The 25231-nt window shown below is 42.1% G+C and overlaps 2 protein-coding genes across 2 annotated transcripts in view; one reads left to right on the top strand and one right to left on the bottom strand.

The window, feature by feature from the left end:
- LOC101527139 (tripartite motif-containing protein 43) overlaps positions 1 to 25231 on the top strand; it is a 110562-nt gene that overhangs the window by 58905 nt on the left and 26426 nt on the right. Inside the window, exons 2-4 of the mRNA XM_058662305.1 lie at positions 20904 to 21318; positions 22240 to 22335; positions 23258 to 23488. Of these exons, the coding sequence (XP_058518288.1) occupies positions 20908 to 21318; positions 22240 to 22335; positions 23258 to 23488 (738 nt within the window). The 5' untranslated portion in view covers positions 20904 to 20907. The remainder of the gene's footprint in view (positions 1 to 20903; positions 21319 to 22239; positions 22336 to 23257; positions 23489 to 25231) is intronic.
- Positions 762 to 13051, bottom strand: LOC131480001 (tripartite motif-containing protein 64-like). Its single transcript, XM_058662306.1, has 6 exons — positions 12635 to 13051; positions 10707 to 10937; positions 6426 to 6448; positions 5473 to 5570; positions 4488 to 4876; positions 762 to 1058 (listed from the first exon to the last, which is right to left on the bottom strand). Exons 1-6 carry the CDS (start codon positions 13049 to 13051, stop codon positions 762 to 764), a joined length of 1455 nt encoding a protein of 484 aa, XP_058518289.1.

The following is a 25231-nucleotide window of genomic DNA, read 5'->3' as shown; positions in this document are numbered from 1 at the left end:
GGAAAACTTTGACACAAAGCCAGCACATGTCTCAACTTCACAGCTTACTCCTGTCCGGTGTGTTTCCCCTTCACCTATAAGGATTACATCATTTCCATGCAAAGAAATGAGACAGTGAGGATAAAACCATTTTCCCACAGGCATCTGAGGGTCACCCTCACTCTTTCTCAAGCCATAACAATAACATACTAGGAAAGAAAAGGATAATGGTTAGATGATAAAATAAATGCAATTGATTGGTTCCCAAATTTGCAGCCTATGGAAACTACATTCATTGGGGTTTGTAACATATCAGTGAACTCTCATTCTATTGCCTTAGCTCTGTTGTTCTGAATGTTTGATATCAAGAGGGAGAAGGTGATAGTCTTACCTTGAGTGATACAGAAACATAAATGGGACTTGGAGTGACAGTGCTGGTAGCAATAAAACCAAATTATAGCTTCTGTTTTTTTCGAAGTTTGTGATTCTTTTTTGATAGAGTTACACAAACACATAAGCAAAAACACACACCACAAACACACACACCACACACAGATTTTGGAGGGGAAGAAAGCGAGATGTGTGTAATGTTATTGAGTAGATTTCCAGAGAATGATGAGGGGGCTGTCATTGTAAGGCTCGCTTTCCTATGTTGGAAGTCACCTAAGTCCTGCTGGCTCCCCTCTCTGTTCTTAGCTCACCCCTTCAGCTGTGAGGGGAGCAGATGGCCACCTTTACTCTGCAGAACCTGCCTGGGAGGTGCTCAGAGGCAGTCAGTCAGTCTACAAAGTCCCATGAACTTGGACTCTGAACAGGTGGCTCACTGGGCTGCAGAGGTCCAAGGGACAGTATAGCGGACCAGTGTGTTTCAAGTCCTCCAGGCTGAACTGACTCACAGGAGACCAGTGAGGAGCCTTTCTTGTCCAGAGTGTCAGTGGCTCACAGCCAGGTGGAGTACTAACGAAGCTCAGGAGGCTTAATATTTGGGGCTCTGGAAGAAGGGGGATGGTGAGGCTTTCAGCATCTGGAAAGGTGCCTGTAACTTCTTCCTGGCACAGAGGCAGGTAAAAACTGTAGCCCTGTGGGAAAGGGAATTATTGTCACTTAAACCAATTCTCTTGAAAGAGGAAAGCCCCTCATATCTGGGCTATGTGGTCCTCTAAGTTCCTAGGAAGGAAAAGAGAAGATGGTTTCAGTTTACATGCTCTATTAGACTGACCTCTTTAGTGGGAAGGGCAAGGACAATGGATAGGGACATGGATATGATGAGTAGAGACAAATGCCTCAGCGGACTAGTCCTCTGCCTTCTGATTCCTGTCCCATCCTATCCAACTTTGAATCCTGCATCCTGCTTATGCCTGGGAAAGAAGTTGACAATGACTGAAAGCTTTGGGCACCAGTACACTTGTGCATGTCTGGCCATTGGTGCCATTTGTAGAGTGAACATGTAGATGGAAGATCACTCCCTCTCTGTGCTCAATTCTGTAAATCAGCTATTGTAACAAAATCAATAATTAAGATATAAAAAGGAACAACTTATGTTAGTGCAGGGACTATAGTTTTTTTTTTTTTTTTAGTACAAAATCAATGGCAAAGAAATCTGATAGCAAATCCACTGACATTACAGCCCTAACAAAATCTGAGGTCTTGCTTTCAGCATATCAATGTGTCTCCCCCTCATGTATCAGTCACCAAGGACTTTAGGGAGCTGAGTGCTGCCTGGCAACTAACGCCTTTTCTTTCTTCACCCAGAGCCAGTCCATCATAAATTCTGTATCTGGGTTCAGTACCATGACTCAGAGTCTAAATCCTTGCCTTGCACACACCATCATTCCATATGGGTACTTGCTTGTGTCCTGGCTGTTTCACTTCCTATCCGGTTCTAGCATCCTATTACAAGATATAGAGAATCAAGATGGCACAAGAGGATAAGGACATATTTAAACTGATGGAGAAACATTAGCCAGTGTGAAGCAGAGAGGGCACATTCCAGGAAATAGGAGAAGACAGAGCAACAGCAGAGGGGTGCCTGGAGACTGACAAGCACGGGGAAAGGAACAGAGACAATGGTGTGGTGTTGCAGTGACTGATACCCAAGCAGCATTTAGCAAGTGGCGATCTGAATTACACCGGCAGCTGGAACTCCACCAGGTATTAGGTGGGAGGGGACTTGCACCAGGAGCTTGGGAGGTGAACCCAAAGAACTGCTCATCCTGCTGGTCTGTTTGATTTGATCAGGAACAGAGACAAAGAAGTAGATTCCAGGCTGGAAGTGCAGTAAGAGGGGGCGTTTCACAACCCAGTCTGGTCCCTAGAACCAAATTGGGCACAATATTGTTTAAGCAGGCAAAGGCTATGGACTGTACTGTGCGTGTACTGAGCTGGGAGTGAACTCATTTCTGGCTTAGTGAATGATAAGAACAGGTTCCACCCAATTGTCTTATGCTCTGAGCAGTGAATGGACACTGTAAAACAGCAATTCAGACACACACACACACACACACACACACACACACACTTTACTCTGTCACTTCATGCAGGTTTCCCACAATGTCCCTTGTCTCTTTGGAATGGTTCCCCCACTGACTTTACAAGTTTAGAATTCTGGAATATACGTGTTCTGATAGACTGTTCCCCACATCAGGTCCATACTGCCCAGGAACACAGCATCTGGTCAGCTGAGTCCTGTTCTAGAGTGAAATGCTTGCATTCTAACTCTGGAAGGCTGGATCCAGGACAATTCAAGACCACAGAGATTCCCAGATAACAGACAGATGTCTCATCTGGAAGCATCCTGCTCCGCACAAAATGAGGGATCTTAGGACTGGGACTCTTTCTCTTATGGTTCTCCTAGAGATAGATTTCCCCAGCATCTCAGAGACTGACGCTCTCCTCTCTCTGTCCCAGTGTTTACTGTACAACTAAGGAGGCTGTGGCGTAGTGGCTGCTGTGGCCATGTGGGAGTAAACCAGTGGATGGATCAGTTCTGTCTCTCTTCCTTTCCCACTCTGTCACAAACTCTGCTCCAGCTAAATAAATGAATCATCTCAGGAAAGAGAGAGGCACTCAGGAAAGAATTGAAGATCTCCGCTAAGACATTTGCAATTTCCAGTTCGATTCCTTCCATTTAGCCCAGAAGTAGCGCATCTGAGTCCTGAACCAGCATCTCTATGGCATGCTGGCAGTGCAGTTTGAGATGTAGCATGTTGTGTCACCGTGGAGGCCCAGGATGGGAGCCTTGCACAGGACTGTGTAGGGACTCAAAGCATGAAAAGTGTGGGCATGAGTTCGTTGTCCTGCCCTGTTCCTTTGGCCTGACATTCATCTGGCTATACAATCAGGCCCAAATCACATTTTGCTCTCAAGAGCATGTCTGGTGCCCTTGAAATAAACTGCAGTTGTGGCCTCAAAGTATGTGCACCAACAGCTAGAAACTGCAATCTGGAGTGAGGTAAGAAGTAACCCCAGGTTCTCTAACATGAGATATGAATGTTCTAAGTTGCATCATACCTACTAAAGCAAACTGCTTTTCCCCATTGTCATGAACTTTCTTCTCAGTGAAACACATTGTTAATGCATTGACACTTTTTGTCATTAACCAACTTTGCTTTGTGTAGTACGTTCTGTGCTCAGCAAAGATTTAGAAACAGCAGAAAGTAAAGCAAGTACTGTCCTTTTCATTTTGGAATTTCCACACTGGTTGTCATAAAAGTTTTCAAACATGATGAGAGATTTTGAATGTTATTAACAAAGAATGCATTGTATTGATAATGGCTTATATGGGAATCCAGATTATCCAGATTGCGTTTTGTCATCAGTTGAGCTGAGATCTGCTGCAGGAGCTGAACTCAGAGAAAGGATCATCTGTCAGGTATGGAGTCTACCCTGGAGTGTGATGTGATCGATGTCTGTGTACCAACTCTTAGTTTAGGAAACTGACTTTGAGAACACCTCATTTTCCCTCTATATCAAATTTAAATATGCCAACAAACTCTGTCAGTGGATGCATGTTGGTAGAAAAAGATAAATGGCAGAGACAAATCCCTGGATTCAGCTGATAAAACCATTTTATTTGCAGGGAATATTCACACTGTAGAAATGCACCAAATTAAAAGTAGGTAAAGAATTGTTGGCTCATAAATGGGTGTTGGATTCCTTCAGGGGAAACTGAACAGGTACTAGAAACAGACAAGTGTTGATTACAATATTCTTTATTAAATTTCATATGAAGTTTCATACATGCAATGTGATTGTCCTATTTAACAAACATACAGCGGTTACAATTAATCTACCCTTCCTTAGGTACAAGGCATACAAAGCCATAATGATGTCTCCCATGAGAAAATCTTAACAATGTTATATTATCCACCCTGACAGTTAACAAAAGCAATTATAACATCCTATAATTCAAGTGTACCCATGCAAAGAAAGGGCTTCAGAGGGGAGGAGAAGGAGGATGGGTGGAAACTATGTATGAGGGAATTTTGGGAAACATCATAGAAGCTCACCATTCCACATTCATAATCTAGAAACACCCCAACCAGACCCACAGGCCTCTTCACATAGTGATGTAGTAATGGAGAACTGGTGCAGAGGATGTGACCATCACCACAATTCAGAGAATAAAGGAAAAATGCACCCTCGCTATTAATAATGATATTGGGGTCGTCTATGCTGCAATCACTACAGAGTCCTATAATCCAGGTGGAAGAGTGTGATATATCCACCTCGAAGTAATGCCTGCCAGAGCGGAAGGTTGGTGCACCCCACGCAACAAAACCCTGTTCTCTCTGGACTTGACTGGCAGCATCACGATGTTGTCCAAATATTTCAGAGTTGAGATCCTCAGAAAGGAGTAGGTAGCGACTCGCCACTTTCTTTTTCAAACCGTTAGCCACTGCAAAAAAGAAAGAAGCAAACAAAAACTAGTCCATGACTTACCATTTCCATATTCTAAAACAGAATTTTATTATTATTTTTGGAAGGTATGTGCATAGAATCATCTCCATTGTCTTCCCAATAAGAAACAGGATATGGTCAACTATGTAAAGATTGTAAAAAATATAATAAAAAAATTTTAAAAAAGAAACAGGATATAGACAAAAAGGAGAAGGGACATATTCAGTTTGCTGTCATGCCACCAAGACTGTGGACTTTACTGCTTAAAAAAATCATTTAAATTACAGTGAAAATGAAGATCAAAATATTGACTCTGGGAGCCGAAATCTCTTATGGGGGCCCGTTTGTTTCCAGTCACATGCACTTGCAATCCAGCTCCCTGCCACTGAGTCCGACATCTTCTGCCTGCCGGCAAGCTTCACTACAAAGCTCAGTTTGGATCACTGTAAAGTGATTCAACAGAGGGAAAACATAACATTTTAGTAAACCCTATTGTGTTTCCAGGTGTGCAACAGGGACTAATCTGGGAAAGGGCTCATGTCCCACTCACTGAAGAAGGCAATGAGAGCTAGACTGATGCAGGCTGATGCTTACCTCTGAAATTATTCAGCATCTGTCTAAGTCCACTGATGCTCCAAGCAGTCAGTACAGGGTCCACTGGCTGGGGCCTGTATCTCCGGATGAGCTCTGCTCTGTGAGAAGCAACACATGACACTTCAGGCAAGGGCAATCACACAGTCACCAAGACTTGTATTGTTTACCCAAGCAATTTTGCTTGAAGGTTTTAATTTTGCAGGTTTTTGAAGATAAACTTCACTCACTACTTCATTGTGAAAAAATAGTTCATTGTTCTGAACATCACATCACATCAAATTGCCTCATCTTCTGTGATGTTTTCTATCCCTGAAATATTGGCCACCATGCTGATTCTACCAGTATCCCCTATTTCAGGGAAAGTAGAGTTCTGCAATCTTATCGAGCCAAGATCACAGGCAATAATCTATGGGCAATCTACCAGCACTCATGCCCAACAGTACATCAGTGACACATCCTCTGAGCCAGGAGGCTTGGGGCTTGTCTGCAACACAAGGAGAAGCAATTCCAGCCTGGCAGCCCTGGTCCTGGGGAAGCGGAGTCAGAGGATCCCCTGATCCTGCCTGGAAATGGGAAATTCTAGGAGAGAGCAAGGCCTGCTCACTGCTACTGCCAAGAGCAAGACCTCCCTTCTCTTCCCATCCTGAGGGATCCTCCTCTTCCCTTGCTGATATTACTTTCCCAACACTTGGTTTGATGAGATATTGCAGTAGCAGAAGGAGACGAGAGGACACACAGGGTGAAACAGACTCCAGAGAGTAGAACCATACATTCCCACATTTGAAGTCAGCCACTTCTAAACTCAAACCAAGGAGAAAAATGCTGAGAACCCCTGCTGAACTAAATGGGGACACAAACTGACACGACTGTGTTAATAGAGCAAATTGCAAATACCTGACTCATCATCAGGGACACACTTTCTCACCCATCAGAGATGGTTGCTCTACACTCACCTTTCCAATTCCGTCTTCACATTCTGCAAGAAGAAAAAAAAAAGACAAAAAAGCAGTTAATTTTGAGAACTCTTTCCTGAGTTTTTTAGAAAATTAATTTTGTGAGTGGTTTGTTTTAGATGCTAGGAATTATCCACATCTGCAAGTCACAGAAGCTGAGCTACCTCATGAAGGAATTCCAGTGTATCCCCCAAACAGGTGGACCTCAGCATGAAGCTGTGAAGAGATGCCACAGCATGTAGGCTGAAGGTCAAGTCCCAGCTATCATCCCTAGAGAGAGCTGAGCACTTCTGACTATAGCGCTGAGCAGAGGAGAGAGCTGCCTGAAAAGCAGAGTGCATTGCAATGGGTGACTGATCCTGGCCCAAGCAAAGGGCAAAGCCTCCTTTTCTTCACCAATTGCTTTTAGATTCAAGATCAGAGTGTTCTAAGAGGCAGGCTGTGGCGATCTTTTTCTCGGTAGCCAATTACAAATTTATAGCATTGTCCAGGGTCGTGCAAATTAGTCTTTTAAATATCAGTATATTCTCAAGTCCTGGCTGCAGTTTCCTTAGAGAAAATGTGTTCCTTTTTTATTTTTTTTAAATTTTTTAAAAAAATTTTATTACAAAGTCAGATATACAGAGAGGAGAAGAGACAGAGAGGAGGAGAGACAGAGAGGAAGAGACAGAGAGGAAGATCTTCAGTCCAATGATTCACTCCCCAAGTGACCGCAAGTGCCAGTGCTGTGTCGATAGGAAGCTGGGAACCAGGAACCTCTTTCGGGTCTCCCATGCAGGTGCAGGGTCCCACGGCATTGGGCCGTCCTCGACTGCTTTCCCAGGCCACAAGCAGGGAGCTGGATGGGAAGTGGAGCTGCTGGGATTAGAACCGGCGCCCATATGGGATCCCAGGGCGTTCAAGGCGAGGACTTTATTTGCTAGGACACGCCTCTGGGCCCGGAAATGTGTTCCTAATCCTTCCACGTTTTGATGGCTGATCCTGCTTAATGCAGGAAGCATATGTATTTTCAGAGTGGATAAGAAACATGTTACACTGTCATGATTACATTTCTGGATAACTTTTCTCTTAGCAGCATTTTTGATTGCAAAGTAGGGAATTTGAGTGACTCAAGATGGCAGAATAAGGTAACGACATGTTCAAATGAACAGAGAAACATTTAACCAGGATGAAGCTGAGAGGACACATTGCAGGAAATAGCAGAAGACAAAACAACAGTAGAGGGGTACCTGGAGACTGACAGACAGGAAAGCAGCAAAAACAAAACAAAACAAAACAAAACAAAACGGTGTGGTGTTGCAGTAACTGATACTCCAGTGACATTCCCCTAATGGCGATCTGAAATCCACCTCAACCAGCTGGGAAGGGACTTTCACTGGGAGCTTGGGAGGTGAACCCAGACAAAGAATTGTCCGTCCTGCTGGTCTGTTTCATTTGACCAGGAGCAGAGATATAAAGTTCAGATCCCAGACAGTACAAGAACAGGATGGATTTCACAGCTCAGTCAGCCCCCTAGAGCCGAATTGGGCACCATTTTGCTTAAGGAGGCAAAGGCAAGGGAAAGTACTAAGCATGCGCTGAGTTGGGCGTGAACTCATTTCTGACTCAGTGAACTGCAGCAACATGGCATTCTACAGGTTCTACCCAAGACAGGTCTGGTAAGCCCTCAGACCTGACAGACAGCAGATCAAGAATTCTAGTAGAGATACGTAGGGGCCATTTTGTACACTGTGCAAAAGGCTAGGACTGCAGGGGATAACAGTGAACTGCGCATGTGCTGAGCTCACGAGAACTCACTGAGTTCAGCAAATTCTACCGGTCCCACAGGAAAATAATACTGACTGTGGCATTATACAGGTCAAAATATGTCCATGTGGCACCCAGACCTAACATCGAACAGGTTCCGGCAAGATCAGTGCCACCAACAACCAAGATATATTGGACACCTGGTGTCTCCCTAATCCTGGCACCTTCTCCTACAGGAAGTTTGTATAGACAACAGTGCAACCTCAGCACAACAGCACAGGAGGTGGAGAGTGGTGAAACCATGGTGGAAAACTAACATAAGAACCCAGACAAGGAACTTGCTCAAGTGAGTGGCACAATTGGCTGCAAGTGAAGAGCTGTGTTCCAAAATTGAACTGTAGACCTGTGGGTGACACAGTTTAGAAAACTGCCCCAAGGAGAAGAATCTGATAACTAGAATTACAATGACCAAGAGCAAAAGAAGAGACAAAGGTACAATGAATATTACTGAAGATTCCCCTGTAAAAGAACAAAACCCTATGCCAACCTCAGAGTTAACTGAGGAAGACATCAAAAAATGGGGGACACAGCATTCAGAAAACTCATTATAAGGCTTCTGATCAACAATGAGAAGCACATACAAGAGTTCAAAAAATTTAAGGTATATGTTAATCAGGAAATAGCAGCAAGAAAGCAACTCAAGGCTGATACATCAGAAATTAAGAACACAGTAGAGCAAACTACAAGTACAGTGGAGAGTCTCCAAAACAGAATGAAGCAAGCAGAAGAAAGAATTTCAGGACTGGAAGATATTTCCTGTCATCAGGGGGAAGCAAACAAAAAGTTGGAAGCAGAGCTGGATCAGGGTAAAAAACAAGTATTCAAGACACTATTAAGAGGCCTAATATAAGAGTTATGGGAGTCCCAGAAGGTGCAGAAAGAGAAACTGGGTTTATAAAGGTATTTAATGAAATAATAAAGGAAAATTTCCCTAATCTGGAGAAAGAATTGGGAAACAAGATCCAGGAGGGGCACAGAACTCCTAATTGGCTTGACCAAAAGCGATCTTCACCAAGACACATGATCATCAGGCTCTCTTCAATTGAACATAAGGAAAACATCCTTTAATGTGCACATGAAAAAAATCAGTTGACATATAAAGGAATGCCAATTAAACTCACAGGAAACCTCTCACAGGAAACTCTACAGGCAAGAGGAGAATTGAGTGACATATTCCAGATTCTAAAAGCAAAATATTGTTGGCCTAGGATAACATATCCAGCAAAGATTTCTTTTGTCTCTGAAAATGAAATAAAATTCTTCCACAGTACAGGAAAGTTAAAAGAATTTGCCTCTTCCAAACCTGACCTACCAATGATACTTCAAGATTTTCTCTTGACAGAAGAGGAATAGCACCTACCAAAACCAAAGGCAAATGTGAAGAACATCCCAGTAAAATGACAACAGAAGACTAAATCAATGAACAACTCATTCCTAAAACAACAGGACCGAAGTACCACCCATACATATTAACCCTGAACGTAAATGGCCTAAGCTCAGTCAAGCGTTATAGATTAGTAGACTGGATTAAAAAACAAAATTCATCTCTTTCTTGTCTAGAAGAGACACATTTCACCAACAAAAATCAGCGGAAGCTATATTCCATGAATTTTGATGTTTTTGTTTTTGTTAGTTTCATTACTTCAAAACAGTTTCTTCTGATTAAATTCAATGACTTATAGATCATACAGTAGCATCCTTTTCTTCCAGAAGGTCCTTGATTTTCTTTTTCATTTCTTCAGCGACACATGAATCTATCATAGCATGTTTTTTAACTTCATGATGTTGTTAATTTCTTTTTTCTTCCTGATGTTGATATTGTTTTGAGGCTTTTCATTTAAGGGGATATATAATAGCTGCATAATGGACACTGTCATATCTAGTTACATGTCATTTAACTTCATGGCATTGTAAATTTTTATTTAATTCTTATAGATGATTTTATATTGTGGCTTTTTATTCAAGTATAGTAACTGTGAAATGGATACTAACATATCCAGATGTGAGGTTACAATGTAGCATGCATCTCTATTTCCAGACAAAAATGGACTCCCAATGAAACTGTTTACTATGTCTTGAAAATAGGATGCTGGACTCTCTGCCACGGTCCATGCCCGGAATTGTGAACCTGTGTTTTTTCATATAGAACTATACTTGAGAAATGATTTAGGGGAACTTTGAGGGGGGCAGAATTGGGGAGGGTGTAAGGGAAATCTCAGGAGCCTATCGAATGTATCATAAAAGAATAATAATTTTAAAAAAGCGAAGTAGAGAATTTTATCCAAAATATTATGACAAAGATACAGAAAAGATTTTCTGCCCATGCAGAATTAAGTGTTAGGGCAATCAAATCTTTGATTATTACATACGTGTCATGCAGCTGAGAGTAGCTATAGGTGCAGTTAACATTTTAGTGTCCTGACCACCTGCTCAGAGATGCACACATGTCTCTGAATGTGGCCCTTCCCTGCTCACCTGCAGTAACTCCATGTCAGGCTTGTGGCACATCTCAACCAGTTCTCTGTATTTTTCTTTCACACAATCTATGTGTTGGGTCATTCTCGATTCATGGTCCTGGAGCTGCTGCAAAAGCTCCCGTGCTTCGCTGTGCAGTCTCTGCAGGTGCAGCTCTTCTTCCTCATGAAGAAGCATATGCATCTTCTGATACTGTGCCTTGATCATCTCCTCCCTTAGGGACACATACTCCTGTAGAGAGAGATTAGCTTATGAGAATTGCGCACCTTCACACTTCACAGGAATTTGAAACATCTCATAGCATTAGCTGAGTTGCTGAGTTGACCCTAGCTTCCCTAGGAGCACCTGTTGCAGCCTCTCTGCTTCACCTCTTGCTCATTCCAATGTGCTAAGGCAGCATGAATGGCCTAAGGACTTGTGCCTTTGATGGCTCACAAGAGGGCTGCAGGTGCAGGGCCAGCCTGCTTCATTCAGCCTCACATTGCCATGGATCTTCCTGCCACTTGGGAAGTGAAACAGGACATGGAAGATATCTGCTTGTGTTTCTCCCTCTCTGTCACTTGTATCTTAAAATGCAGAGAAACTCTGAAAGAATACTTTACCAATTGTATGCTGAGTTAGTACACCATTTCTTCGGTGTTGTGGGGTGCTAGGAAGGCCTCTGCACACTTCTAGTCTTTTCTCTTTAAATATACTCCAGAAAGAACTCAGGGTCTCTCTCTAGATATCTGTCTCACTTTCCATCTCTTCTCTCACTCTTCTTCATCAATGTTCTAATTGCATCACTAATTCTGTTCATTTCTATACCTTTTCCTTCCTGGCTTTTATGTCTTGTTTGTGTTTTCAATGCTTAAATATTACACGGTACGCAGATATTTGTGCAATTATTCAATTTTCCACATTGGTACTATTTATTTCTCTTTTGGTATTTTAGTACTGGAGTGTCTGAGAAGATTTGTGTAACACGTCTAAGTTGGACCAGGAATAGCTGGGATGATGATTTCCTGTAGTATGCTTCTCACTAGCTCGTTCAGATAGAGAGTTTTCGTTGGAACACTCTGCTTTGGGTGTGAGCAAATCACTATCCCTGAAGAGGAAGTGGAAATTGCTCAAAGGTGTAAGGTGTTATGTTCATTGAATCCAATCTTTTCACTCTTACCATAAATGAATGCTTCTTCCTTATTTCCTTAGGCACATGGATTTTCAGTTTCTGCATAAGTTCCCATAAAGCATTCATTTCCTTTAGAACTGTTCTCTGTAAAATAAGTTCAGGGTTAGGAAACAATGAGGTGAGGTAGTGTCTATTCCCCTTCCCTGATGTATTGGACATGGCAGAGGCTCTGGCATTTTCTTTCCTTCCCTTCCCTTCCCTTCGCTTCCCTGCCCTGCCCTGCCCTGCTTTGAATTCCCTGCCCAGCTTTGACTTCCCTGCCCTGCCGTGCCCTTCCCTTCCCTTCCCTTCCCTCCCTTTTTATTGTTTTCTTCACGATTTCATATAGTGTGAGTCTTCATATTGTCACACAGTGGCCAGTTTTGCATCTGTTATATAGGACACCGGATATAGCAGAACATTACAGTGGAATGTCTGAAGAAAGCCTGAAGGCAGTAAACAACATTTGCAGAGAGAACTGTGTGTATGTGACTTGGCCGTGAAGCACGCCCTGTTGCAGACCACTGGCTGTATCCACACTGACTGAGGGTGCATGGACACTGTTTCTAAGTTGGCTCTCCTTCAAGATACATCAACCCAACTCTGAGACTTGATCAACCTGAGCCACAGCATTGAAGGACATACTAGCCTCTTGGGATATAGAGTGAAAAGACCACCTCGACTGTGTCTTTCTCACCTACCCAGGAGCCTGATTCCACATCTTTCTCACCAATTAGGGGTTTCTGAAATCCTACCCAGCTGTTTAGATATCACTCACCCTGGATTCCTCAGCAGCAAACTGCAGCTGGCTGTGGCTGTGGCCATGTCCATTGGCTTTTGAAGATTCAGAGACAGACTCACAACACAGGTTCTTGTCCAAGTCACCCAGTACTCCTGTGGCGTTGCTGTGTGCACCACAGACCTGCCCCAGTGAGCTGGGGACCTGCCTCATTCTGTCCATCCTGGCAGCAGTGGCCAATTTCTGAAGTCTTATGTTGGTTTTTAAGTTTGTCTTCTCTGACTTTTGCCTGCACTCTGGGCAGCAGTGTGGCGATGAGCCTTCTTCCCAGCTCAGGTAGATGCAGGGTCGGCAAAAGCTGTGGCCACAATCCATTGTGACAGGATCCAGGAAATACTGGCAGCAAATGCTGCATGTGACATTGCTCTGGAACTCTTGCAGCGTGAATGGATCCATGCTTCTCTGAAAATACTGTAAAAATGTAGAAAAATATGGTAATTCTTTTCTGAGGCAACAAAGCAAAGGTGAGTGTGCAGCTCTGTCCTGCTTAGGCTCTGGCTATCCTCATTATTAAGCCAGCCCCATACTAAGCTTGATTTAAGAAGTACAGACAAGCTAGGTCTATAAGCCAATAGGTAAGGAATTAAGGAAAGTATCAGCTTTGTTTCAAGTATTTTACAAATTTCCTTAGGAGGGCCCAGCAAGGAGGCCTATTGCTTGAAGTCCTCTCCTTGAACCAGTCGGGATCCTATATTGGCACCAGCTCTAATCCAGGAGGCCCAGGTTCCCACCCTGTTTTCTGCCTGTGGCCTGGGAAAGCAGTCGGGGACAATCCAAGTCTTGATCCCTGAACTCGAATGGGAGACTCTGAAGAGGTTCAGCCCTATTGGTTTCTGACTGGCTCATCTGGCAGTTGCATCTGCTTAGCCAGTGACTCAACAGTTGGAAGATCTCTCCATCTCTCTCTCTCTCTCTCTCTCTCTCTCTCTCTCTCTCTCTATATATATATATATATATATATATATATATATATATATATATATATATATACATATACATATATATATGACTTTGCAATAAAAATGAATAAATCTTAGACAAAAAAAGCAAAAAAAAATTTCTTAAGCAACAAGGTGGATGCCAAGTCAACCTGACGCCAGGAGCAGGAGTCTTCTGGATACCACAAGGATGCTGTGGATCATGTTGGCACCAGGCCACCTGTCTCCTGGGCATAAGCAGGGAGCAGCACAGAATTAGATCAACACAAAATCTGTACCGCATGGGACCACGGCACCTGCTGGCAGAGGTTCAGCCGGCTCACCCAAGACATAAGCCTGGCTATTTCTTTAAGCAAGTGGGAATGCCACTTGTTTGCTCAAATGAGACCAGTATGACATGACCGCTAAGCTTAAAATAGGCTTATAAGACAGAATGTGCAGGAGGGACTTCCTCTAAATTCCATGCTCACCTGTGTCTGCTATCAGTGGTCGCACCTCTGGGAGCTTCACCTTTGCCCACGAAGGTCAACGATCACAGGATCCTTCAGGTCTGTGACACGGGGCTGCTGCCTGAAGAGACAGTGGCTGTTCACTGAGAAGGCTCTGGGAAAGTCTGCTTTTATAGGGTTCACCTCCCCTTAAGCCACGCCCTCCCAATCATGGGGACCTTTGATGTCAGCAGAAATCAGAAGTACATGATGGGGTTACAGAGAAAGGTTTAAACAGGTGATTGGATTTAGAAGGTACAGTCAACAAGAGTTGCGCCCACTGATGGACATATGTAGATTAGGTTTGTTGGGAAATATGGGGTTGTAGAAATCCTGTAGATGTTTCCAGAAGAAGTTTTCACTGAGATCTGAAAAGTGGACATCCGGAAAAGCAGCAGACAAGGATCCAACCAGTGCAGCCTTTGGCACCCATGTTGGAAATCTGAGTGGATTGCCAGAATCCTGGTTTCAGTATGACCTAGGCCCCAACTCCTCAGGTCATTTGAGAAGTGACCCCACATGGAAGATCTCTCTGTCTGTCAATTCCTTTCTGTGTGCCACTCGGCCTTGCAAATTAATGAAATTATTCTTTCCTAATAAAGAAATGATAAGGATTGACACTGTCCCTGCCATATTGCTAAGAGCTTCCTAGGTCATCTCATTCCACACTGCATCCAGTTCTCAACCGGATTGCCCGGGTTGAGGTGGTTACCATTAATTGTGTTTTTAGTTCATAACATTGGTTGAGGATTCAGTGATCCCTTTTTATCTAACCTGTGCTTTTCTACTTTTTGCTGATTTTCCAGACACCAGTTTTGCTGTCTTTCACTCACCAACTTCAAGCCTCTCCTGTTTTCCCAGGCTGTATATTACATTGAGAGAGCAATTGGAGTGATTGCTTTAACATCCAGGGACATGGGATTCATCCAGGTTATATTCCCACTGACAAAAGTGCTGACCAGCCAATTTCAAATCTCTATCCTTTCTTGTCTCTTCTCTCTGCATGACTCTGCCACTGAAATACATTGATAAAGCTTCAACGTACTTTGATTTGATGTTTTTGTGCAATTTATTTTCAGTGTACATTGCATTTAAAATAGAGTTAAAAATGTCTAAGTAAAAAAAGACAAATAGACATAGTGAAATTCAATTCCTGCCATGGCTTTCTCAGCCAGAGTTGGGGTAGGCTGAAGCTTGGAGACCATTAACTGCTCTGGTATCCAAAAAGACTGAACAGAACCCAAGCTATTATATTCTGAGTGTCCCTGCTTGCTGCTCAGCAGGAGGTTCAGCTGGAAGCTGAGCTGGATGAAATCCAGCTTTTCTTTCTTTTTTTTATGATTTGGTTAATTCTTTAAAACATGTTTTGATCTACATAGAGGAAGAGAAAACTGCAAACATCTGCTGTCTACTAGATCACTCCCAGGGGGCCACAATAGACAGGGTGAGAAGAGAACTGGCTTAAGGGAGGAGCCTTTAACACCCATCCAGAAGATGTCATTGAAAGCCATTGGATTAAACCAAATTTCTTATTCTGAACTTCATTAGAAAATGACTTTAGGAAGATATATTTCTCACAGAATTGAAAAACATAGTAGTTATGTACTTCAATTTAAAGGAAAATTCTGTAAAATCATTCCTTTCTTTCCATCACAAACTTGTGTATGTCCATGACTATAATAATCCTACCTAGGTGATGCTGATGATGCATCTGGGGATACTTGATGTGACAGAGACTCAACAGCATATTTCTGTGTTTTAGTTCCATGACTCTGTAGCTCAAGGATTTCAGGAGATGGGTAGACCCGACTTTCCATGTCTGATGAGTGATGATTGGGGGTCAGATGCAGGTGAGGAATCCTATCACCAGACAGAATTGCCAGAGTAGCAGGGCAAGGACAGCCTCTGCACGAAGCCAGCATGAATCAACCCCAGATGTCTCACCCTCACAGCTTAATCCTGTCTAGTATGTTTCTCCTCCACCTACCAGGATTGCATCCTTTCCATGCAAAGAAGAGAGACTGTGGGGATAAAACAATTCTTCCATGGGGCAGACATTGGGTAGACATTGGGATTCTGTACTGCCTGACATTGTCTGTACCAACAATGTCGGGGTACACTTAAATAAGAGATTAATACAATTATGATTCTTTATGCAGAACTACACTATTGTAGTAAAATGGATAAAATCTGTAGGGGGTGGGAGCTTGAGGGGGTGAATCCCAGCCTATACTAAACTGTACCAGATAATTCAGAATTCGAAATAATAATATATTTTTAAAAATTTAAAGAACCAAATATAATATAAATAAATAATAGAAATATACATAAATGCATGAATAAATGTCAAAAAGAGAGATTCTGTTTTATAAATCTTTTTAGTGAGGGGTCGAAATGTCATTTTGCCTTGGAAACAGATAGTAATGTCACTTCTCCATTGAAAAATAAGTCAATAAATGACCGTTATCCACATTACATAAGAGAATTAAACCAATTTAGCAAAAAGTGTTACAACTCCTCTGATTTTTTCATAAGTATAGCATATAGCAACTCCTTTTCTGTAATTTTATACAGCTTTGTAACAGTTTAAAAATTCAGATAATTTTTAACATTTTGGAGTACAATGTGAAGTGACTATCAGGCGATGGGATGAGATTACGTAAAATAGGGAGGCTGTTAAGTCAGTCCTCCCGCATGATTTCAGGGCAATCTCTTCATCCTTTCTAACTGGAACTACAATCAACAGGACAATGTGGGTGTGGTTACCAGGCTCCATATAAAGACCACAAGGAGGTAGGCTCACAATTCTCCACAGCTGACAGGCTGCCTTTAGGAGTAGCTCCAGAGACTTCTGAAAGTCCCCACCACCAGCCGGGGTGCCTGGGGCTGACTGCATCTCCTTACTTGTACAGGAAGCAGTCGGGGGACCACAGAGAGACTGTCTGGGTAAGTACAATCCTGCTACTTTCCCCAAACAAAAAAAAATTCAAATTTTCTAAACGCTGAGCACGTGTCTGCGAACTGATGCTGCTTGCCTATTGAGGAAAATGATTCCAATTCCTATCCCTCCCGTTTGTTACAAATTTTGTATTGTCTATGTTTTGGGTCCAAAGTGGTGAGTAGTTTTCCTTTTTCCACTTCAGTGCTTAGGTGTTCCTGTGCAGTAAGACTCAGGAAACTGTTTTCAGATGCCATAGAACTTCATTCATTTCCTAGGCAGAGCTAAAGAAGGAGGTGACCACAGAGACCTCCAGTCTTGTTCACGCTTCAAATGGCCAGCAAACTACTCTCTATGGGCCTCTTACATTGATGGTATATGCCTGAACATTTGGACCATATCCCCCTTTCTTCCCAGCCACAATGATAGGGAGTTGGATTGGAAGTGAAGCACGTACCAACGTGTGGGAAACTATAAGAAGAAGCCTAACTCACTATGCGAGAATGCTAGCCTAACATGAGATAGCTGTTTAAACTTTGTTTTATTTTTAATTTGGAAAAGCAGATTTAGAGAGGGTAGACAGAAAGAAATATCTTCCATTCACCGAATCACTTCTGAAGTGGTTGCAATTGTCTGGCCTTAAACCAACCTGAAGCCTGGAACTAGGAGCTTCTTCTGTGTCTCCCACAAGGGGGCAGGCTCCCAAAGCTTTGCGCTATCCCCTGGTACTTTTTCAATTTGCTGTACATCTTTCTTCTTTATATATATATATATATATTTATTTATTTATTAATTATTTTGCATTATGTGACAGTTTCATAGGCTCTGGGAATCCCCCCCACCCCTCCCCACGCCCCTCCCCACTGGTGGATTCCTCCATCTTGATGCAGTATTACAGTTCAAATTCAATCAAGATTTTTTCTTTGCAAACATATACCAAGCATAGAGTCCAGCTACTTATTGTCCAGATGGGTTGAACAGTTTCTTGGGGAGACCATTTCTGGTCTGAAGTTCGAGCTGGTAGAATATCATCCCAGTCAATTAAGAGTCCCAATATAACATCAACAGCAATTTGCAACATTATGGAATTGACATGGTTTTGAGTAACCAGTATGTTAAAAAAAAAAAAAAAAGCAAGTTCTAACCACAACCTATGATTAGCTCATTGACATTTCAATTTTAGTTTATATACAGGACTGGCTGCTATATACCTTAAAATGGCTATAAGGTACCATTCAGCTGTCTTGTGTCTATTTCATTTTAGTATTTAGCCATTTGTTGTGTTGAAGTATAATTTTGCTGATCTTGGCAGATTTTAGGATAATCTAGACTGGCTTGTAACTCTAACAAGATATTTGTCGACATTTAAGGTGCAGAACATTTATTTTTTTTGGGGGGGGGGGTGTGCAGGAAAATCCTCAACACCATGGTGAGGAGTGACTGATCTTTATGTCCCGCCCAGCGAGGCATGAGCCAATCCACGCCAGCTCTTTCCTGTCAGATTTCAAGCTCTACTTTCTGTTGTTTGTCTATTTATTTTAGTTTTTTTTTTTAGTTTGTATGATTGTTTGTTTGCTATAAGGGGTACATCTTTCTTTTTTACTCACTGTATTTCAAACTTACTGTAGGAAAGCAGTAATAATAGTAATGTGAGAATGACATTAAATGACTGTCTCAGATTTGTGCCCTATACTAAAATTTCTACCATTATTTTCCTGTCTATTCCTCCTATGCATAAATAAAAAGTGCACTAGAGAGCAGTTTGTGGTCTTACATGCACAGCAGCCTAATGCAGCTCATGTTTGCCCTGTTAATTCATATACTCACAACACCTATAGCATTCTGTTGCTGGGAAAAACACACTATATAAGGTTCAGATTTACAGCTTGACGTAAAGACACATTATATGGATCACAACCTTGTGGTTCAGGTACTGTTGCGTGTATTTTTTTGGTATGAAATGAGGACCCACATTTTAGGCAAATACAGGTTTTTTTGTACTCTTTTGTTTAAAGATTTATTTTTTTCATCGGAAAGGCAGATAAACATGCATATGGAGAGTAAGATCTTCCAGCTGCTACTTCACTCCCCAAGTAGACCATGGAAGCAACTGAGGTGACATAATCCCATGAGCCAGGAGCTTTTCTGGGTCTCCCAGATGAGTACAGGGTCACAAGGCTTTGGTTCACTCTCAACTGATTTTCCAGGTGACAATAAGGGAACTGGAAGGGAAGTAGAGCAGCCAGGATGTGAACTGGTGCCCATATGTTATCCTGGTGGATGCAAGGCTATGATTTAGCCACTAGGCTATCTTGCTGGGCCCTGGGCAAATGCATCTTTTTTTGTGATCACTACATGATAATTATAGTTTTAGAAATGTGGGGCCAGCCTTGTAAAACAGCAGGTAAAGCTGCTGCCTATGACAGAGCATCCTATATTGGTGTACCAGTGATGCCACTTTTGATGTAGCTCCATGCAATCTGCCTGAGAAAACAGAGGATGATAGTCAACGCTAAGCTCCAGGATCTACATGGAAGACCCAGAGGAAGTTCCTGATTGCTGGCTTGCATATGGCTCAGTCCTAGTTGTTAGAGCCAACTGCGGAGTGAATCAACAGATAGAACTGTGCCTATCCCTCTCTATATCTTTGCCTTTATAAACCTATTTATTTGTTTCATGGGCTGACACTGTGGCTCAAGTAGCTATTCCCCCTCCCACAAGTGCCAGTATCCCTCATAGGCATTGGATTGTGCTGTGTCTTGGTCAATGCCCATCTAGCTTCCTGCAGGTTGCATGGGAAAACAGTGGAGCACAGCCCAAAAATCTGCATCTCTATAATCATGTAAGAAACCTGGAAGAATGTCCTGCATCCTGGTTTTGGATCACATCACCTGTTATGGTTGTGAGAGAACCAGCTGGTGAAAGATTATTCTCTCTGCCTCTCCTCTCTGTAAAGTCAGCTTTTATAAAAAAAAAACCCTTAAATATGCATGTGAATATGTTAGTGTATTTATAATATCAACAAGTAATATGTATGGTTGGATTTTCAACTGCTCCACAGTAATCCAGCTCCCTGACAATAAACTAGAGAGAAAAGCAGTAGATTGAAGAGACCTAGAAGAACATCCAGGCTCCTGGCTTTGATCTGAACTAGTCTCAGGTATTGCAAACAATCTGAGAAATAAACCAGCAGGTGAAATGTACTCCTTCTATTGCTCCCTCTCTTTCTCTCTTACTTTTCTCCCTCTCTCTGTCTCTATTTCTCCATATGTTTCATTCTAATCAGTAGTGAAATCAATCATTCAATTAAAAAACAGCAAAAAGATCAACACATTGCTGTAAACATTTTAGCAGATCCTGTCTGAAATAGGAACCAAATATTTAGTTTAATCATTCATTCAAGTGTTCAGATATGGTTTTAGTGCATGAGGATATAGATTCTGAAATTTGAAACTATCACAAAGGTAAAAAGTTCCAACAATTAAGTGAAAGAACAACAAGAAACGATCCTCAGTTCCTAGCCACTAACTCTCCTAACATTGACAATGGGCCTTGCCTAATTTTGACTGAATTTAGAATCTAACCTGTAAACTGAACATTTGATCACTCTACCAAAACTCAGGATATTAGAAGGAAAGAAACCATCAATAAGCCAAGTACCTTTTTAACCCAGAGTACAAGGCTATGATGCACAGTGCCTGTTGCTAGACAATATGAAGGCTTTTATAGACCTGACATCTCTCCCTGTGCATTGCAAGGTGTTCTGGAATATGCAACAAAGCTTTGAGAAAGACACAAATGATGACTGAGTTGATGTGTGAGTGTATCTTTGCTTTGGTCTTTGTGGCAGAGTAGAAGAATCATATCTGTATTTTTTCCTTCAGGAAAATGGACTTGGACATCCTACACCAGGTCCAGAAAGAACTCTCTTGTGCCATCTGCCTCAACTACATGATGGACCCAGTCACCATAAACTGTGGGCATAGCTTTTGTAGGCCCTGTGTCTGTCTCGCCTGGGAAGAGGCTAAATCGCCTGTCTTATGCCCAGTGTGCAGAGAACCAGCACAAAAGGAAGACTTCAAAACCAATGTTCATTTGAAGAATCTGGTTTCCATTGCCAGACAAACCAGCATCCAGCACTCCCAGAACTCTGAGGAGGACATGTGTGGCACCCACAAGGAGACCAGGAAGATATTCTGTGAAGAAGACAAGAGCCTGCTCTGTGTGCTCTGCTCTGACCCTCAGGAGCATGCTGGTCACAGACACTGCGCCATTGACCACGCTGCAGAGAACAGCAGGGTAAGTGAGACTGAGACCCCTGAGTAGTGGAGGATGATAGGCTCAAGCTGAAATGAAGAATATCCTGATGATGACGAATGCATTCTGCACTGAATGTCAGGAACAGTTCCAGGTAGTACCAAGGAAATCAAAATCAACATTTGACTTTACTGGTGTGCATCAACACCTTCACATAACATGGGGAGCACCTGTGTACAATTCTTTGTTCTGCCTCTTAATTCCAGCATTCAGTTAACATGAAACCAGGAAGCAGCAGTAGCAGCTCAAGGAGTAGGAATCCTTCCACCCACATGGAAATGGAAAATCAGTGCCTCATTTCCAGCTTCTGGGACACGTAGCCCTGTCTGTTTCTGGTCACCTGGGATTTATAGAAATGAGTATAAGCACTCTTTTCTTCTCTAGGTTTGAAATAGAGATAGTCTTCTAAACAACTGAATATGGTTTCCCAAGAGGGCTGGGAGAATGATGAACTCAATGCTCATTAAAAGGTTTTGACTCAACATACAAGTGGTGGTAGCAAGTACTCAAGATCAGAAAGAGTATCTGGCTACTAGGCCAGTTCCTAAACATGGAGCAGTGATACTATTTACTAAAACTGCAATAAACAGGATAATTTGTGCTAGAATTCATGGAGAAAGAACATCAGCACATCCAAATTCTTTGCAAGGCGACATACATATTTAATCTCAAACATGCTAGTTACTTAAATTAATTTCTGCATGAACATGATCAGTTTACATTTTAGCATTTAAATTAGAAAGCATTCCAAAATGCATAATTGTAATGGCACTGAGGAAAAGAGGTTCCTTCTACATGTTAGAATATACTTTTTTCTCAAAAGTCTTAGTTGTCTGCATCACTTCGGGGTCCCATATCTAAACCTCTCAGGTTCTCTGTTATACAAATTGAGGTCTTTTACAGGAGATGCTGGCGAAGCAAATGAGATCATTATGGAAACAGATGGAAGAAAACCAGAGGAACCTGAATGAGGAGAGCACAATACTCTCTGAGTGGACGGTGAGTAGGAGCCTGTGTTTCTCAGCAGCCCGAGACAGACCTGATAGACAGAGGATAGTCATCAAAAGAGCCAGAACACTCGGGTTCACAGGGAAGATTTTCTGATAACTGATGCTAAGAGTAGCCTGATGTTTAGAGAGAAAGGTGGGGCCTGACTCAGAAAGGTTTCACATGATATTTTTAACTTGTCCAAGCATCTGAATGTTGCCAGTGATGATTATTCATGGACAAATTCTACATCCAAAAAAGTCACATAAAGTCTTTTAGGCTTGAGAGATCATCTTTTAAAAGACATTAGCACAGAAATCTTCTCTCAAAGTCTTTCAAGAACTGCTAGGACCGGCGGCGTGGCCTAGTGGCTAAAGTCCTCGCCTTGAAAGCCCCGGAATCCCATATGGGCGCCGGTTCTAATCCCAGCAGCTCCACTTCCCAACCAGCTCCCTGCTTGTGGCCTGGGAAAGCAGGAGAGGACGGCCCAAAGCTTTGGGACCCTGCACCCGCGTGGGAGACCTGGAAGAGGTTCCAGGTTCCCGGCTTCGGATTGGCGTGCACAGGCCCGTTGTGGCTCACTTGGGGAGTGAAACATTGGGGAGTGAATCATCGGACGGAAGATCTTCCTCTCTGTCTCTCCTCCTCTCTGTATATCCAGCTTTCCAATAATAATAAAATCTTAAAAAAAAAAAAGTCTTTCAAGAACTGCAAGTGGATGAAAATGGTTTGAGCAAGAATGGGATGGGCTCATTGTCTAGTTCATAATGAGTAGAGAATTAGTGAAAGCAAAGAGAAAAATATCTGGCTTCTCAGACTCAAAGAATAGCAGCTTACTGTCAGAAGGTGTGAGTCCAAGTGAATGGGAGAGGCTGAAGTGGAAAGGGATGAAGTTGGCCTGGATATGTGACCTAGGAAATCTGTGTCCCCACAGTTGTATATGTGTTGGCAGAGAGAGAATATCAAGGTGTCTTATGAGATGCTGCATCCAGGCCCACATCAGGATGAAAAACAACACATGGACACACTTAGAAAACAACACAACAGTATTTTCCAAAAACTTAAGAAAAGCAAAGCCAAAATGGTTCTAAAGAAGCAGCAGCTAAAAAAAATATATAAAGAACTGATGAAAATGTACCATCAACCAGACGTGGAGCTGCTCCAGGTAAGAAATGAAGTGTGCTGTGCCTTACCTTTAATTCCATTATTCATTTTTATATGTAAAATTGCATAGAGCAAGTGATAAACAAAGTGTATGTAAGAATACACATCACATTTATTAGCCTAGTTTATGCTGATGGTGCAAAATTACTCCGCCAGAATAACAAAGAGACCCAATAACCCATCTTTTTCTGAAGAATCTAGTTGGATGAGATTCTGTCATTGCATTGCACAAAGAACATTTCCTTCTAAATTTGCCTGGTTTTTTTTTGCATGTTTCAGATGCATAGGGTCTGGATTTCCCTTACACCATCTCCAAGTCTCCTACCTCCACTGATTCCCCCATATTAGTACAGTACTATAGGCCTTCAAAAACAGTCCTATGTCCAAAGAAAGCATTGCCTTTTGAAACTGGCCTTTTACAACTCATTCTCTGGACACAGAAAAATTGTTTACTCACAAAGGGTCTGTAGCTTCCTCCATTGTGCACCTCAGAGATGTTTGTAAAGGACCAACATTTCACCTTTCTTATTGAATGTTCATCCAAGTTGCCCTTAAGCTGAGGGGTGTTGCCATTTGAGGACAAACTAGGAAGACACTTGCAACCAGCCAGGGATTCACAGCAATGCACTCACTACGCAAGTGTTTATCCTAACTACTGAGTTAAATTAATTACAATTTGGTTGTGTGGATATATCAGGAGGGGGTTATATTAATGGATCAAAGGGGAAATGATCAACAGGGAGGTTGGGGTGAATAAATATGGTTGGTAATTCATCAGAATCAATGCCTGGATGGGCAGAACAGCCTTCATCTAATGACATTTAAGCATTCTTTCTTTCATTACAGAAATTGGGAAGACTATTGAAAAGGTACGTTTCACCTTCAGTACAAACTTGGGGCCACTGCAGCATTATGTGAGTGAGCAAGCAGTTACTAACACAGTAAACACAACCTTAGCAAAGAAATTCCAACTTATTTGTTTGACTGATGTGATTTCTTTTGTCAAAAATAAGCTTTCTATTGGTTACTCCTCACTGGGTATTGGGGATTTCTCTGCACACCCCTTCTAAAACTGTTCTGTACCTAAACTGTTGACATACGTCTTGTTAGTTATAAGCCAGTCTAGACTACCAGAAAAAAAGCCAGGTCCAGCAAAATTATGCTTCAACGCTATAAAATGCTAAATATTATAATGAAAATGGACACAAGACAGCTGAACAGTAATCTCTAGCCATTTTAAGATGTATAGAACCCGGTTGTATGTAAACTAATAATTGAAATGTCAATGAAGTAGTCACAGGATGTGGTTAAGAACTTGCATTTTTTTTTAACTTATTGGTTACTCAATAGTATGTCAATTAATTCTGTAGCATTATAAATTGTTGCTGATGTTATGTTGGGGCTTTTAATTGATCGGGATGATACTCTGCTGGCTCTACCTACAGACCAGAGAAGTCACCCCAACAAGCCGTTGAACTTATCTGGATAATAAGATGCTGGACTCTATGCTTGGTATATGCTTGCAATGAAAGAATCTCAAGTGAACTTCAACTGTGGTTATGCAACTAGGTGGAGGAATCCACGATGGGGGTAGGCTTAGGGAGGGGTGGGGGGAATCCCAGTACCTAAAAAACTGTCATATAATGCAATGCAATTAACTTTAAAAAATAAAAAATAAAAAAATAAATCTTAAAAAAAAAAAATAAGCTTGGGCCCGGCAGCATGGCCTAGCGGCTAAAGTCCT

Source organism: Ochotona princeps, chromosome 4 (assembly GCF_030435755.1).
Source record: "Ochotona princeps isolate mOchPri1 chromosome 4, mOchPri1.hap1, whole genome shotgun sequence".
NCBI lineage: Eukaryota > Metazoa > Chordata > Mammalia > Lagomorpha > Ochotonidae > Ochotona > Ochotona princeps.
The sequence above is the reverse complement of the archived record's forward strand: the minus strand, read 5'-3'. Positions and strand labels throughout refer to the sequence as shown.